The following is a 15,783-nucleotide window of genomic DNA, read 5'->3' on the forward strand; positions in this document are numbered from 1 at the left end:
ATAATGTAATAACACATTGCATATTTTTTCTAATTTTTACATTGTTAGATGTTATGTGTCATCACTGTTTTTCGTAGTGTCCGCATTTTTTGAATTCATTGGCGATATTTTTTTCCACAACTTCATGGTTTTTTATCAAAATATGCAAACATTTTCTCCCCCGAACACCGTGGAAAAAATCCTCTACTCATTGACTCACATCACATGCAAATGTCTGACAATGCATAATATGACCGTGGATGTACAAAAATAGTCTTCCTAATTATCTGAAACATGTTTTTCAAATTTCACAGGCATTTCATAAACCTCCAAGGCCATTATTAACCTGCTCCCCTGTTAATTTTCATTCCTATAGCATAGTTTAATCTAGGAATGTGTTATTAGGAGCATGTTGTGTTTCCCTCATGACTGGCCCTCACTTCCCTTCGCTCTCCAGGCTGATGGTTTCGGGCTCGGCTGCTCTCCCTCTTCCCACTCTGCAGCGCTGGGAGGAGATTACAGGACACACACTGCTGGAACGCTACGGCATGACAGAGATCGGAATGGCACTGTCCAACCCTCTCAAGGGCCCACGCATCCCAGGTAAACAAATTTGACTGACTGGATACACTTATACACCCACCCACACACACACTTATACTTGTACTCATTATGGGAAAAACCCATATAGGGGGGAACCAGAAAAAGTAAGATAAAAGTAAACTAATGTCACACTCAGACCTGTTTCAGAGTTGTTTATTGTAACTCCTTCACTCTGGTGGATGATAATCATGCTCAGGTGTCGACAAACTAACAGCACTAAGACAGCTGAAGATGCAGGTCTTGGTCCTCTTCCAGGCAAACTGTGGTGAGGTTACAAGCCAACTGCTGGATCAACGGCAGGAAGTGAAGCCAAGACAAGACATGTTTGACATCTGATAATCATCTGTTACTCTTTTATGATAAAACCTTATCGTGGTGGAGAGGTTTGTGTGTCTCTGTGAACCTGAGGGCTGTGTTGTCTGGAGCTTTGTGCTCCTGGTAGGGTCTCCCAAGGCAAAGTGGTCTCAGGTGAGGGGCCAGACAAAGAATGGTTCAAAAACCCCAATGAAAAAGCTAAGCAGAGATGGAGTGACCCTGCCCGGAGGAAGCCCGGGGCCCCCGTCTGGAGCCAGGCCCAGACGGTGGGCTCGTCGGCGAGCGCCTGGTGGCCGGGTTTGCCACGGAGCCCGGCCGGGCACAGCCCGAACAAGCTACGTGGCAACTCCCTCTCCATCCCATGGGCCCACCACCTGTGGGAGGAACCGTTGGGGTCGGGTGCGATGCCGCATGGGTGGCAGTGAAGGTCAGGGGCCTCGACGGACCAGACCCGGGCAGCAGACGCTGGCTCTGGGGACGTGGAACGTCACCTCTCTGTGGGGGAAGGAGCCGGAACTGGTGCGGGAGGTGGAGCGCTACCGGTTAGATCTGGTGGGGCTTACCTCTACGCACAGTCTTGGTTCTGGAACCATACTCCTGGATAGGGGTTGGACTCTTTTCTTCTCCGGAGTTGCCCAGGGTGTGAGGCGCCGGGCGGGTGTGGGGATACTCACAAGCCCCCGGCTGAGCGCCGCTGTGTTGGAGTTTACCCCGGTGGACGAGAGGGTCGCCTCCCTACGCCTGCGGGTTGTGGGGGGGAAAACTCTGACTGTTGTTTGTGCATATGCACCAAACAGGAGTTCGGAGTATTCGGCCTTCTTGGAGACCTTGACTGGAGTCCTGCATGGGGCTCCAGTGGGGGACTCCATTGTTCTGCTGGGGGACTTCAACGCACACGTGGGCAATGATGGAGACACCTGGAGAGGCGTGATTGGGAGGAACGGCCTCCCTGATCTAAATCAGAGTGGTTGTTTGTTGTTGGACTTCTGTGCTAGTCATGGATTGTCTATAACGAACACCATGTTCGAACATAGGGATGCTCATAAGTGTACCTGGTACCAGAGCACCCTAGGCCAAGGGTCAATGATCGATTTCATAATCGTTTCATCTGATCTGAGGCCGTATGTTTTGGACACTCGGGTGAAGAGAGGGGCAGAGCTGTCAACCCATCACCATCTGGTGGTGAGTTGGGTCAGAGGGTGGGGAAGACTCTGGACAGACCTGGTAAGCCCAAACGTGTAGTGCGGGTAAATTGGGAACGTGAGGAGGCCCCTGTCCAACAGACTTTCAACTCACACCTCCGGGCGGAGCTTTTCGTGCATCCCTGTGGAGGCTGGGGGCATTGAACCCGAGGGACAATGTTCAAAGTTTCCATTGCTGAAGCTGCAGCGAGGAGCTGTGGTCTTAGGGTCTTAGGTGCCTCAAGGGGCGGTAACCCACGAACACCATGGTGGACAACGGTGGTCAGGGAAGCCGTCCGACTGAAGAAGGAGTCTTTCCGGGATATGTTATCCCGGAGGACTCGGAGGCAGTTGCAGGGTACCGAAGGGCCCGAAGGGCTGCAGCCTCTGCCGTGAAAGAGGCAAAGCAGCGGGTGTGGGAGAAGTTTGGAGAAGACATGGAGAAGGACTTTCGGTCGGCACCAAAGTGCTTCTGGAAAACTGTTCGCCACCTCAGGAGGGGGAAGGGGAACCATCCAAGCTGTGTACAGTAAGGATGGGACACTGTTGACCTCAACTGAGGAGGTAATAGGGCGGTGGAAGGAGCACTTTGAGGAACTCCTGAATCCGACTAATACGCCCTCTATGTTAGAGGCAGAGCTGGAGGATAATGGGGGATTGTCGCCGATTTCCCAGGCGGAAGTCACTGATGTAGTCAAACAACTACACAGTGGCAAAGCCCGGGGATTGATGAGATCCGTCCAGAAATGCTCAAGGCTCTGGGTGTGGAGGGGCTGTCCTGGTTGACACGCCTTTTCAACATTGCGTGGAAGTCTGGGACGGTGCCAAAGGAGTGGCAGACTGGGGTGGTGGTTCCCCTTTTTAAAAGGGGACCAGAGGGTGTGTGCCAATTATAGGGGTATCACACTTCTCAGCCTCCCTGGTAAAGTCTACTCCAAGGTGCTGGAAAGGAGGGTTCGCCAATAGTCGAACCTCGGGTTGAGGAGGAACAATGCGGATTCCGTCCCTGGTCGTGGAACAACGGACCAGCTCTTCACTCTCGCAAGGATCCTGGAGGGAGCCTGGGAGTATGCCCAACCGGGTCTACATGTGTTTTGTGGATTTGGAGAAGGCGTATGACCGGGTCCCCGGGAGATACTGTGGGAGGTGCTGCGGGAGTATGGGGTGAGGGGTCTCTTCTCAGGGCCATCCAATCTCTGTACAACCAAAGCGAGAGCTGTGTCCGGTTCTCGTAGTAAGTCGGACTCTTTTCAGGTGAGGGTTGGCCTCCGCCAGGGCTGCGCTTTGTCACCAATCCTGTTTGTAGTATTTATGGACAGGATATCGAGGCGTAGTCGGGGTGGGGAGGGGTTGCAGTTTGGTGGGCTGGGGATCTCATCGCTGCTCTTTGCAGATGATGTGGTCCTGATGGCATCATCGGCCTGCGACCTTCAGCACTCACTGGATCGGTTCGCAACCGAGTGTGAAGCGGTTGGGATGAGGATCAGCACCTCTAAATCTGAGGCCATGGTTCTCAGCAGGAAACCGATGGAATGCCTTCTCCAGGTAGGGAATGAGTCCTTACCCCAAGTGAAGGAGTTCAAGTACCTTGGGGTTGTGTTCGCGAGTGAGGGGACAATGGAGCGGAGATTGGTCGGAGAATCGGGCGCAGCGGGTGCGGTATTGCATTCAATCTATCGCACCGCTGTGGACGAAAAGAGAGCTTAGCCAGAAGGCAAAGCTCTCGATCTACCGGGTCAGTTTTCGCTCCTACCCTCACCTATGGTCATGAAGGCTGGGTCATGACCGAAAGAACGAGATCCAGGGTACAAGCGGCTGAAATGGGTTTCCTCAGGAGGGTGGCTGGCGCCTCCCTTAGAGATAGGGTGAGAAGCTCAGTCATCCGTGAGGAGCTCGGAGAGCCGCTGCTCCTTTGCGTCGAAAGGAGCCAGTTGAGGTGGTTCGGGCATCTGGTAAGGATGCCCCCTGGGCGCCTCCCCAGGGAGGTGTTCCAGGCACGCCCAGCTGGGAGGAGGCCTCGGGAAGACCCAGGACTAGGTGGAGGGATTATATCTCCAACCTGGCCTGGGAACGCCGATCCCCAGTCGGAGCTGGTTAATGTTGCTCGGGAAAGGGAAGTTTGGGGTCCCCTGCTGGAGCTGCTCCCCCCGCGACCCGACACCGGATAAGCGGACGAAGATGGATGGATGGATGGATGGATGGATGGCTCTTAACTGGTGTGAACACCAGTGGAGGTAAATTTGTTATCACTGGCTTTGGGTGAAAAAAACTACCTTAACTTTACCTCCTTTGTCTGTTTATTGCTATGTAGTAATCCTAACGTAGCTGGCATTACCTTTTAAGATTTTTCTAGCTTATGATTATCAATCAACAAACTTGCAATTAGTGATTTCTTCTACTATAATCACATTAAACAGATTTTCTTTTTTAAAATCTGTGTCCAGGAAACATGGGCAATGAGTAAGGTTTTGGACAGAGCTTGAGGCTTTAATGGAGACTATTTAAAACAAAAATGACTTCACAGAGTAGCGGATTGGGGGTTCTGCTTTCCGTTCTTCTTCCACAGTTGAAAGTTTGTGAGAGTAACTGATAATAGTAGATCCCATAAAGTGTGGTTTTGCTGATTTGTTGGTGAAATCTGCTGGGCGTCTATTAAAACATTTAGATCTTAGGTATAATCATTATTTCAACATAAGTTTCATATATTTCAATATGTAGCAGATTCTAAGATGTCATGGACATAGTTCTCTTTACATAAACAGTAATGTGCAATCTTTTACACTACAGCATTATTGCCTGGGTATTTCAAATGAGATGCCACTGCAGTAATGACACCTTGTTTAATTCTGCCACCTTTCCCGAATTATTCTGCACTTTTGACCAAAGAAACCAAACTGTTAGTGTGACCACTAGGGCTGCAACAACGAATCGATAAAATTCGATTACTCAAAAAGTTGGCAACTAATTTAATTATCAATTCGTTGTGTCGCGCAACTATTACGCCACCTAGTCGCGGAGATAAAAAACAAATTGAGTTGAGCGCAGAGCGGAGCAGCGCGGAGCGAAAGAAAAGAAAAAAGAGCAGAGCGGGGGTAGAGGAAATACGGAGAGAGACCGGAGAGACCCTTAACGTTGTTCTGAAACACTCGGCGGAGGCAGAGAAATCAGTACGACTTAAGTCATCCAAGGTGTGGGAGCATTTCACACTAAATAAATCAAAAACGTGTTAATTGCAAGATAAACAAAAGCAACACGGCATGGCACGGGCGCACCACGGTGATGAGTCAGCACCTAAAACGTAAACAGGGAGTCGTTGATGAGGAGGAAGGGAGTTCAACAGCAGGGTAAAGTCACTACACTATCCTACTTCTGTTCCGTTCTGAAGTGAGGAACGTACCGTCCCTCCAGTAGCTCTTCTGGTGCTGCTGTTTACTCGTTATCCAGCAGACTAGCATGACAAGCTAGCGTTAGCTCGGTAATAACAGTAATAAAGCAGGGGTGGTATAGTTTGCAAGACTAAAGACACGGTTTTATTCACTCGCCTTTTTTGGCCCATTAATTTTTCAATCTGTTGTCATGTATATATTATGTGCTTTGTCCCATATCAGTTATTGTTGACAAATATAATAGTGTGTGGTATGTATGGTGATGGTAATAATTTAATGAATAAGTGTCTGTCTGTCTGTCTGTCTGTCTGTGTGTCTTGTCTGTATCTGCTATTTGGGTTACTTACCTTTACACAACTATTAACTAAAACAACAAGTATGTATGTATTGAGTTGATGTAAATTAATGTTTTTTTTTTTATCCGATTCATCGATTAATCGAAAAAATAATCGACAGATTAATCAATTATTAAAATAATCGTTAGTTGCAGCCCTAGTGACCACACACTTAGCAACGTTCTTGATATTGTTCCCACCCTCACCAGTTTGTTTCAGTACTTCGCTATCATGTGTTGTGTTTTGATCGTAGGCAGTTTTCTCTGGTGTGATGTCAGGTAAAACCCCACGATCCAAACGACAGCTCCCTCACACATGCAGAAACAAAGGCAAGGTCTGGAAATGAGGTCAGACTTGAGGGGGTTGCTTTCTTCTCCCGTCTTCTCCTGTCCCCCCTTCCTCTCTCTCCACACCTTCTCTTTCCCTTGCTGTTCCCCAGCCAACTCTTCTCTTACAGGTAAAGCTAATTAGCTTGCAAGTGGATTGGGTAATCCTCTCTCTGCTGTTTTGTTTGGGTATTGTTTTGTTTGTTTGTCAGGTAATGTTTGGCATAAACTGAGCAGGCTGTGTTAGATTCCTCTCTGGTGATTATTACGAATGGCTTTGGTTCTATTGATGTTTCCACTGCAGCACAGAGACTTGTGTGTGTGTGTGTGTGTGTGTGTGTGTGTGTGTGTGTGTGTGTGTGTGTGTGTGTGTGTGTGTGTGTGTGTGTGTGTGTGTGTGTGTGTGTGTGTGTGTGTGTGTGTGTTTGTTTGTTTGTTTGTTTGTTTGTGCCTGTTTGAGTCAGTCTGTGTTCTTGTCTTGTCTTTAAATAGGTTAAAATAGATCAATAGCAACCACAGGAAACACTTTCAGAAGAGTAGTAGAGTGGAGTCACCCTCTCCCCCCTCTCTTACACACACACACACACACTCACTCACTTTCTTTTTTCGGCCCCCCTCCCCAACACCAACTTAGTAGCAGACAACTCAGCTCTTAATACACTTATTGACAGCAATTGTATAAATCATTTTCTACTGTATTTAAATCATCTAATTGGTCTGATTTTGTTGTGTAGCTTACAGTTTTGGAGCATTCCAGATTAACAACAGTGTGGCTTTCTAGGTCATATTGCCCTTGTTGAAATGTAAATATTTGAGATTAGTTAATCCTCCTTTTTTCCCATCTCATCTTCACCTTTGATTATTTTTCTTGATACTTTTCAGCCTTTTTGGTCTTTTTACTGACATAGAGAACCTTGAGTCTTGCCTTCCTCCCGATGTCATCCAGCCAAATCATTAATGTCTTGGAAGAATAACTGCAGAACAATGCTATCTGGAGCTTTGTCATTTCTTTTCCACTCCACACAGACCTTTTCCCAACCAGTATGTAGCATTTATAACTTGCCTGTACTCTTCACATTGGCACTCAATCTTGTTGAATCATGGAGACCGGAATGCTACAAGTCTCCAAGATTTCTACAGCTCCTGACGTGGGGGAAAAAAAATGATGATAGAGGAGGGCGTAGATGGGGAGAGAGATTCCCTGAGTTGAGGCGTAAATGGATTTTGAAGACGTTGTCGTTGAGGGAGACAAGTGTGTTTTTGTCATTTTATAGATGGCAAAAACTCAAGAAAGATTACTCTGTCTACACCTCATCACCCCGATCAGAGGAAAAGAGGACGAGTGGCTGAGAAAATTACCTTTTTTGCTTGGGTTTTGTAATCTCTTTTTTACCAAGTTTGTTTCAAAGGATAATTCAGTTCTTTTAGACTTTCAGTATTTTTTTCATAGTATCGCCCATCATTCCGATCGCTAATAACATTAACATCACTAATCACATTAACATTGCTAATCACTGAGAAGTCTGAGGGTGCAAAAACACAATGCATAGGAATTATATATAGGCTGGCAAATAATAACACTAAACCCACTAATAATTACATTATCTTAATGCAGTGTAACTACTGTAGCATGTAAATAATGAACATAAAATACAAACGTGAGCAAGGGCGTTCAACAAACGCCATTATATTGAATCAACAGCCACGTGCAACCTTGCTAGCAGGTGAAGAACACAAACAACGAAATCACCAGCTTACAATGAACGGACGACATAAGTTATACAACTTAGAGTTCTCAAGGACACACACACGCCATCTCCACTGGCTAGACAGCCAGTCTGTTTTTTTCTTTCTCTCCCTTTTCCTGCCGGGTTGCGCGTGCCCGCTCGCGTTGTGAAGCACGTGTCCGCGCTATTTTCGCACATGTAGGAAACCTTGTGAATTAACCTGCAACATGTCAGCTGTTTGGAACTGCAAGGCTATATTTATTTGCTTTTTATTTGTTATTTATATATTATTGTAGCGGCAGGTCAAACTCAGTGAGAAATCGGAATCAGCCTAGAAAATTGTAATTGGTGCATCTCTACCATCGGATTTTGCAATATAACGGTGTTCCCAGATCAATCATCTGATGAGTAATCAAAAAAAATAAGACACAAGTTAAACCAGCATTATCTTATAAATAAATATAACTTTTAAGTAACGTACACCTTGACTAATCTTTCACATTAATTAGAATGACCCCGACAGCCTTGATTTAAAGGGGGGTTGTCGGAAATCAAATCCCATATGTTTATAGTTGTTTTAAACAGCCACGCTTGAAGTGAAAAGCCGGCCATCATAGAAAGGGGGAGACACAATATGGTTTAAATTAGAACAGGCATTTATTGTGTTGCACTCTGAAAAGTGACAACAATAGTTGTGTAACGAATGAACAAAGAGAGAGAAAAGTTCAAACCCTGCCTCCTTTCTCACCTCCGCACAGCTGGCCGATCACAGGGTTAAGTGGGTGTGAATGTTGGATTGTCACACAGCCCTACCAATCCCAGTCGAAAAAGGTGTTGGGGGAGGAGGTTTCCAAAGGCATATGACTGCCCGACAAGCAGGTTTGATTAAGCCTAATGGCAGCTTCACCCTGCTCAAATGTCTGAGCAAAGCAGTGAATGTCCTCCAGCTGTAGCTGATCCTGATCCATTCTATCCCCCATACTGTCAGTCTAATGAAAATAAGATACCAGAGCCACTGTGTGCTTTAGATCTAAATTAACCTTGTTCGCACTGTCTACAGCACTTCAAGATGCACTGATCATTATAAATTAGCTAGATTCAGCTTGTCTAACCTTCTGCATCAAGCTTGTTCGTTATCCTGCTTCTCCGCTGAGAAACAGTTCTGCGGTCAGTTGGTTCTGCGGTCAGCTGATAGCCTGCTGGACTGAGTGCAAGTGATTGTGTGTGTGATAGACATTGCTATTGAGGACTGGAGTGGATCAGATCAATATGAAGTGAGAGAATCACTCTTGAATCAGGATCTGACCTGCTTTTTATTGGGAGAGCAATGGTCTGTGAAATGGCATAATAGCCTACACACACACACACACACACACACACACACACACACACACACACACACACACAGAAGACCACTGAGACCTTCCTTGTATCCCCTGTGCACTCTTTGCTATAATTACTTAACTCAGGAGGTAACACTTGCACACACACAAAGATGGAGGCTGCAGGTGACGTCAGTACATACATGTGTGCGTATTTTCAATTTGTAACACTTTTTTTTCCCACATTTCTTATTAATAGTTTCATTTAAACATTACTGCAGCTCACAGTTAGGAACAGTTTTGAGTTGTTTCATAATTTGTCAGCTCACTTATAACATTTTTATGCAACTGTGCCGCAATAAAAAGCCTTGTCAAGCACTCAAGGCAAGGCAGCTTTATTTGTATAGCACATTTCAGCAATTCAAAGTGCTTTACACAAAACAATTAAGAGCAGCAATTAAAAATATAAAAACTGATAAAAATACAAGAATAAAAGTTACAGTGCAGTATAAGAAATGCACAATTATTTAAAGAAAGGCAGCATCAAATGGCGCTTACCCACTGCTAGTACCAGCTCTGCTCGGCTCAACTCGGCCGCGGTGCCCCATCCTCAATTTTTTTCAATGCAGATTTAGTACCGCCTCATGCGTGAGGCGAGCGTGGCTGGTCGTCATAGCGACGCCGCAGGAAACTGCCATGACCTAACGCCACACACACGCAGAACGTCGAAGGTGTGTTGTTTTTAAATCTCGGCATGTGGCTGTTGCCACAGCCAGAAGACAAATTTTGTTTCAAAAGAAGCTGGAGGCAGCAAAAAGAAAACCGCTGGCTAAACTATTTAAAAAAGGCGGGTTTGTTCAGGACACCCCCGTCTGTCGCTAGCAATGATGACTCAGTGAATAGTGACGATTCTCTCTGACCAATCAGTAGTCTGCAGGTTTTCACATCACCTTTTGGTATCGCCTCAGCTCGCTTGGAACCTCGACAGAGGTGATACTAAAAATAGTACCTGTTAGCTAGTACCAGGGACTTTTTTTCATAATGGAAAACGAAAAAAGGCGAGTAGAGTCGAGGCGAGTCAAGCAGGTACCATGTAATGGAAAAACGCCAAAAAAGAAAGGTCTTCAGCATTGATTTAAAAAAAAAAAAAAAACAGAGTTGTGGTGGACCTGCTGTTTTCTGGGAGTTTGTTCCAGATATGTGGTGCATAAAAACTGAACGCTGCTTCCCCCTGTTTAGCTCTGACTCTGGGGTCAGAAAGCAGACGTGACCCAGACGACATGAGAGGTCTGGGTGGTTCATATTGTAGCAGCAGATCGGAAATATATTTTGGCCCCAAACCGTTTAGTGCTTTATAAACTAGCAGTATTTTTAAATCAATTCTTTGAAGGACAGGAAGCCAGTGCAAAGACTTCAGGACTGGGGTGATGTAATCCACTTTCTTGGTCTTAGTGAGGACTCGAGCAGCAGCGTTCTGAATCAGCTGCAGCTGTCTGATTGATTTTTTTAGGAAGATTTGTAAAGACACCGTTAAAGTAGTCGAGTCAACTGAAGATAAAAGCATGGATATGTTTTTCCAAATCCTGCTGAGACATAAGTCTTTTAATCCTTGATATATTCTTCAGGTGATAATAGGCTGACTTTGTAATTGTCTTAATGTGGCTGTTGAAATTCATGTCTGAGTCCATGACCACACTAAAATTTCTGGCTTTGTCCGTTAATATTGTCGATTGAAGCTGAGCGCTCCCTTTTAATTGTTCCTCTTTTGCTCCAAAAACAACCTCTTTAGTTTTTTCTTTATTTAATTTAAGAAAGTTCTGGCACATCCAGTTAATTTGTTCAATGCACTTACTCAGTTTTTGTATAGGACTGTAGTCTCCTGGGGATAAGGTTATGTAAATTTGTGTGTCTTCCGCATAACTATGGTAATTTATTTTGTTGTTTTCCATAATCTGATCCAGTGGAAGCATGTAGATGGTAAACAGAAGAGGCCCCGTCATATTTGTATGCTCAGATGCATAATTACCTATAGACACCTATATACCTGTTCTTTAAGAGGATTCAAACCAGTTTAGTACTGTGCCAGAAAGTCCAACCCAGTTCTCCAATCGGTCTAGTGATATGTCATGGTGTCAAATGCAGCACTGAGATCAAGTAATACTAAGACTGAAATTTTGCCACTATCTGTGTTTAAGTGGATGTCATTAAAGACTTTAACAAGAGCCGTCTCAGTGCTGTAGTATGGTCGAAAACCTGACTGGAAGGCATCAAAACTGTTCTTTAGTGACAAGAATAGATTGAGTTGTTGAAAAACCGCTTTTTCAATGATTTTACTTAAAAATGAAAGGTTTGATATCGGCCTATAATTGCTCATTAGTGACGTGTCTAGATTGTTCTTTTTTAAGAGTGGCTTGATGACTGCAGTTTTCAGGGCCTGTGGGAAAATACCTGAAAGAAGAGACGTGTTTATAATCTATAGAAGATCTGAAGCCAAACAATTTGAAACATTTTTGAAAAAACCCATTGGCAGAATATCAAGGCAACAGGAGGAGGCTTTCAGATGTAGTATAATGTCCTCCAGGTCTTTGTGGTTGATCATATAAAATTGCGTCATATTTTAATTTTTTTCCTGGATACTATGACAACACATCCTGTACTTGATATGGAGGCACTGACTGCTTGTCTAATTTTCTGAATTTTGTCACTGAAGAAGGAAGCAAATTCATTGCAGTCCTCGGTGGATAAAAGTTCCAATGCTACTGGTACTGAAGGGTTTGTTAATCTATCGACAGTAGCAAACAAAGCATGTGAATTATTAATGTTTCTGGCGATAATATCAGAGAAGAAGGACCGCATTGCATTTCTAAGTTCCAAATTATAAATGCGAAGTCTCTCTTTGTAGGTGTCATAATGGAGATTTTTTTTTCACCGCCTGTGTTCAGCTTTTCGACACTCTCTTTTTCTGTTCTTACCAGTGTGGCATTTCTCCATGGAGATCTTTTCTTACCAGAGACAGCTTTGACCTTAGTGGGATCAATGACCTCAATAACATTTGTAATTTTACAATTGAAATTAGCTACAAGCTCATTGACTAAGAACCAAGAGAGGGCGGGTGTGGAGGAGAAAAGCTGAATGAATGTTTCACTGGTCTTTTCAGTGATAAACTGTTTTATTATTACCTCTGTTTGAACACTTGTGTGCACAGAGATAGTGCTGTTAAAGAAAACACAGGAATGATCAGAGAGAGCAACATCAGTCACCATAAACTTGGAAATGTTCAGACCCTTGGAGATGATCAAGTCCAGAGTGTGCCCTTTATTGTGTGTGGGATCGGTCACACGCTGAGTCATAGTTATCAAAAACACAACACAGTTATTTAGTCCCTCTGTCCTGGGGGTTGTCAACATGAATATTAAAATCACCAGTTAATACAGATTATTGACAGCAGTTCAGTGAAGTCATCAAAGAAGGTTGCACAGTATTTAGGTGGCCTGTAGATATTTAGAAATATAGCTTGAGGGGAGAACCTCAGTTGAAGAGCCACATATTCAAAAGAAGCAAAATTTCCATAAGATATTTGCGCACATTGGAATGAGTCGTTAAAGGTCCCATGGCATGAAAATTTAATTTTAACATTAATATGTGTTCCCCCAGCCTGCCTATGGTCCCCCAGTGGCTAGAAATGGCGATAGGTGTAAACCAAGCCCTGGCTATCCTGCTCTGCCTTTGAGAAAATGTAAGCTCAGATGGGCCGATCTGGAATCTTCTCCTTATGAGGTCATAAGGAGCAAGGTTACCTCCCCTTTCTCTGCTTTGCCCGCCCAGAGAATTTGGCCCACCCATGAGAGAGAGAGACATCATGGCTTTCAAACGAACAAAGTGGCAGTTGGTCAAGGCCACACCCCCACTCTCCACCTTGCCCCTCCCCTCTCTCCTCCTCAATAGCTACAGACACAGAAATGGCACATCCTAAGGAAAGCTCATTGTGCGACTGGCTCTAGTGGCTGTAATTCTGCACCAATGCTGAATTTCGGGAAAGAGACTTCAGATACAGTATTAAGGGACCACTAAGGCCTATATAAAAGCATCCAAAGAGCACCATGTCATGGGACCTTTTAAACAAAATGGCGACTCCACCCCCTTTCTTATTCACTCAGCAGCAGTCTGGACTGAAGGGCTGACTTCCACTGTTGAGTCAGCAACAGCATAAAACAAAATAGTAGAGACTGTGGATTATCGAGGTGTATGGAGTATTATTGACATTGTGTGTGTCAGAGGAGCCTGATATTGTAAATTTTGGGTTGACTTGCCAATGCCAAGGATGCTGTTGTCATTTAAAAAAGACTGCCAATACCTTTGATAGATTGCAATGTCCTGGAGTGTATTCTGTGCCCGGTATCTCATTTTAGCAGTTCTTTTAGGAGTTTCTTTTTGAGTTTACTTAATTTTGGACAAAACAGCTGCATCAGCCATTGCCCCAGAAATCCCCATTACTGTCCAAGTAAGCTGACTTGTGGTGACTGAGACGAATGGCTTTCAGTTTAATGTTTTACAAGCTCAGCAAACCATTTAGTGACCCGTTGTGCCCTGCTGTCATCGTGAGGTTAATGCCGTATTGGAAGAGAGCCCTCCCACTGTGGTAGAAATCCTGCACTAAAGGTTGATGATGATCATTCCACTGGTTATTGTTCAACTCCTGTAAAAAGGACACAAATCATCCCATCTTGCTTTTAATAGTCCACCTTCCCTTTGTACTCATGCATTGTTTGTGTGTGTTTGTGCTTGATTTGTTGACAGGGGCTGTAGGGTTGCCTCTTCCCGGTGTCGAAGTCCAGATTGTCATGAGTAACACAACCAACACCACCATTGTGGAGGGCAATCACCACGAAACTCAGGTAGTCAATGAACGTAAAAGTTATGAGGCAGATTTATCAACAGACAGTGGAGGAAAAACAAAAAATGTGATGAAGTAGTGTAATTGATTTTAAGTTTCAAACCCTAAACTCTACTGTACAAGCCAGGATACAGATAGTTCCAGAAATAAATATAACATATCATGGGATATTTTTTTTTTCTGTATTTATTACCAATGGAAACAGTATTTTACATTCATAACTCTGAATGCTGGTTAGATTCAGTTTAGCATGTGTTGTCTTGCTGTTGTTGGCTTGTATATCACTCAGCATCAAGTGGATAGTGTATTAAACTCTTTTAAACTGTCTACTTTATCTATCTTGGTCTCCGTAAATGTATCACAGGTACGTCAAGGTCTGGAGGGGAAAGAAGGGGAGCTCCTGGTTCGAGGTCCGTCCGTCTTTCAGGAGTACTGGAACAAACCTCAAGAGACCAGAGAGTCTTTCTCTGATGATGGCTGGTTCAAAACAGGTACCTAACCCTCCTGTCCTCTCCCCTGTTCTCTTAACTCTCACTTCAGCCCAGTCCAGGTAGTACACACACTCAGACAGAGTGTGTGTGCGTGTGTGTGTGCGTGTGTGTGTGCGTGTGCATTTTGGGGGACTATGAAGGAGTGATAAATGGACTATGTGTGTTTTTGGTGCTGCAGGGCATTTTTCCTCCTAAGTGGTTGTGACTGCTCTGGGTCTTGAGAAACCAAGTATTGCTCTCTCTAGCCCTCTCTCCCTCTCTCTTTAGTGTGTGTGCGGCAGCAGACAGGGAAACTGTCATCAGAGGCTCTCTCTCCCTGAGGCCCAGGAATTATTTTGCTGCCCCCCCAAAGGAGCTCTGCTTTACTGCAAAGCCACCAGGAGACAGGCGTTAGGTTGGCTTGGGGGGAGTGAGGAGAGGCGAAGCTGGGGGATGCAGGAGGGAGGGCAGAAGCAATTGGAGCTTTTGATTGTTATGTAGACAACAGGAAATAAGAGCCAGAAGCAAAAGAGTAAGGAAAGAGCTAGAAGTATGTGGTGTTGGTAGGGTTAGAGAGAGTCCGCTACAAAGGATGGCCCCAGAGAGAGTGGGGACGGATAAGGTGGGGATGGGTCGGAGGGTGAAAAAAAGCAAGAAAGAAGCGAGTGATGGAGAGCGATGCTGGCGAGGCAGTTGGAGAGCAGGGCAGAGTGTGTTTAATTGGCTTTGCAGGCTGGAAGGACAGAGATCCAGAGCACAGCACGCTGCTGTCACACTCCATTACAGCCACTGGCCACATAATGAGAGCCTGCGCAATCAGCTCCCCACAGACCAGTGCCTCAGGCACACGCGCACACACACACACACACACACACACACACACACACACACACACACACACACACACACACACACACAAACACAAACACACACACACACACACACACACACACACACACCATGGACTACTCAATAGGAAGCTATCACACATTCCTTGCCCACCCACCTGACTGTGTTCCCTGATGCCAACTTAAACACACACACACACACACACACACACACATAAAGGTGTGAAGTAGGAAGAGTTTTTTTGGGCATCCAGGGTACTAGAAGAAGATTATTTTTGCTTGTGTTAGGTGGCAGTTAAAGCACTTGAGCCAAGGCTCATGGGTATTGTACAAACCCCAATTCCAATGAAGTTGGGATGTTGTGTAAAAATAAAACAGAATACAATGATTTGCAAAT

The 15,783-nt window shown here is 44.9% G+C and overlaps 1 protein-coding gene across 3 annotated transcripts in view; it reads left to right on the forward strand.

Moving 5' to 3' along the window:
- The window catches only part of acsf3 (acyl-CoA synthetase family member 3), a 48,051-nt gene that overhangs the window by 12,118 nt on the left and 20,150 nt on the right, over positions 1 to 15,783 (forward strand). For all 3 annotated transcript variants that reach the window (XM_028586656.1, XM_028586646.1, XM_028586665.1), the window contains exons 5-7: positions 437 to 582; positions 13,972 to 14,069; positions 14,433 to 14,559. In XM_028586656.1, coding sequence (XP_028442457.1) covers positions 437 to 582; positions 13,972 to 14,069; positions 14,433 to 14,559 — 371 coding nt within the window. The remainder of the gene's footprint in view (positions 1 to 436; positions 583 to 13,971; positions 14,070 to 14,432; positions 14,560 to 15,783) is intronic.

The sequence above is a fragment of the Perca flavescens genome, chromosome 1 (assembly GCF_004354835.1).
Source record: "Perca flavescens isolate YP-PL-M2 chromosome 1, PFLA_1.0, whole genome shotgun sequence".
NCBI lineage: Eukaryota > Metazoa > Chordata > Actinopteri > Perciformes > Percidae > Perca > Perca flavescens.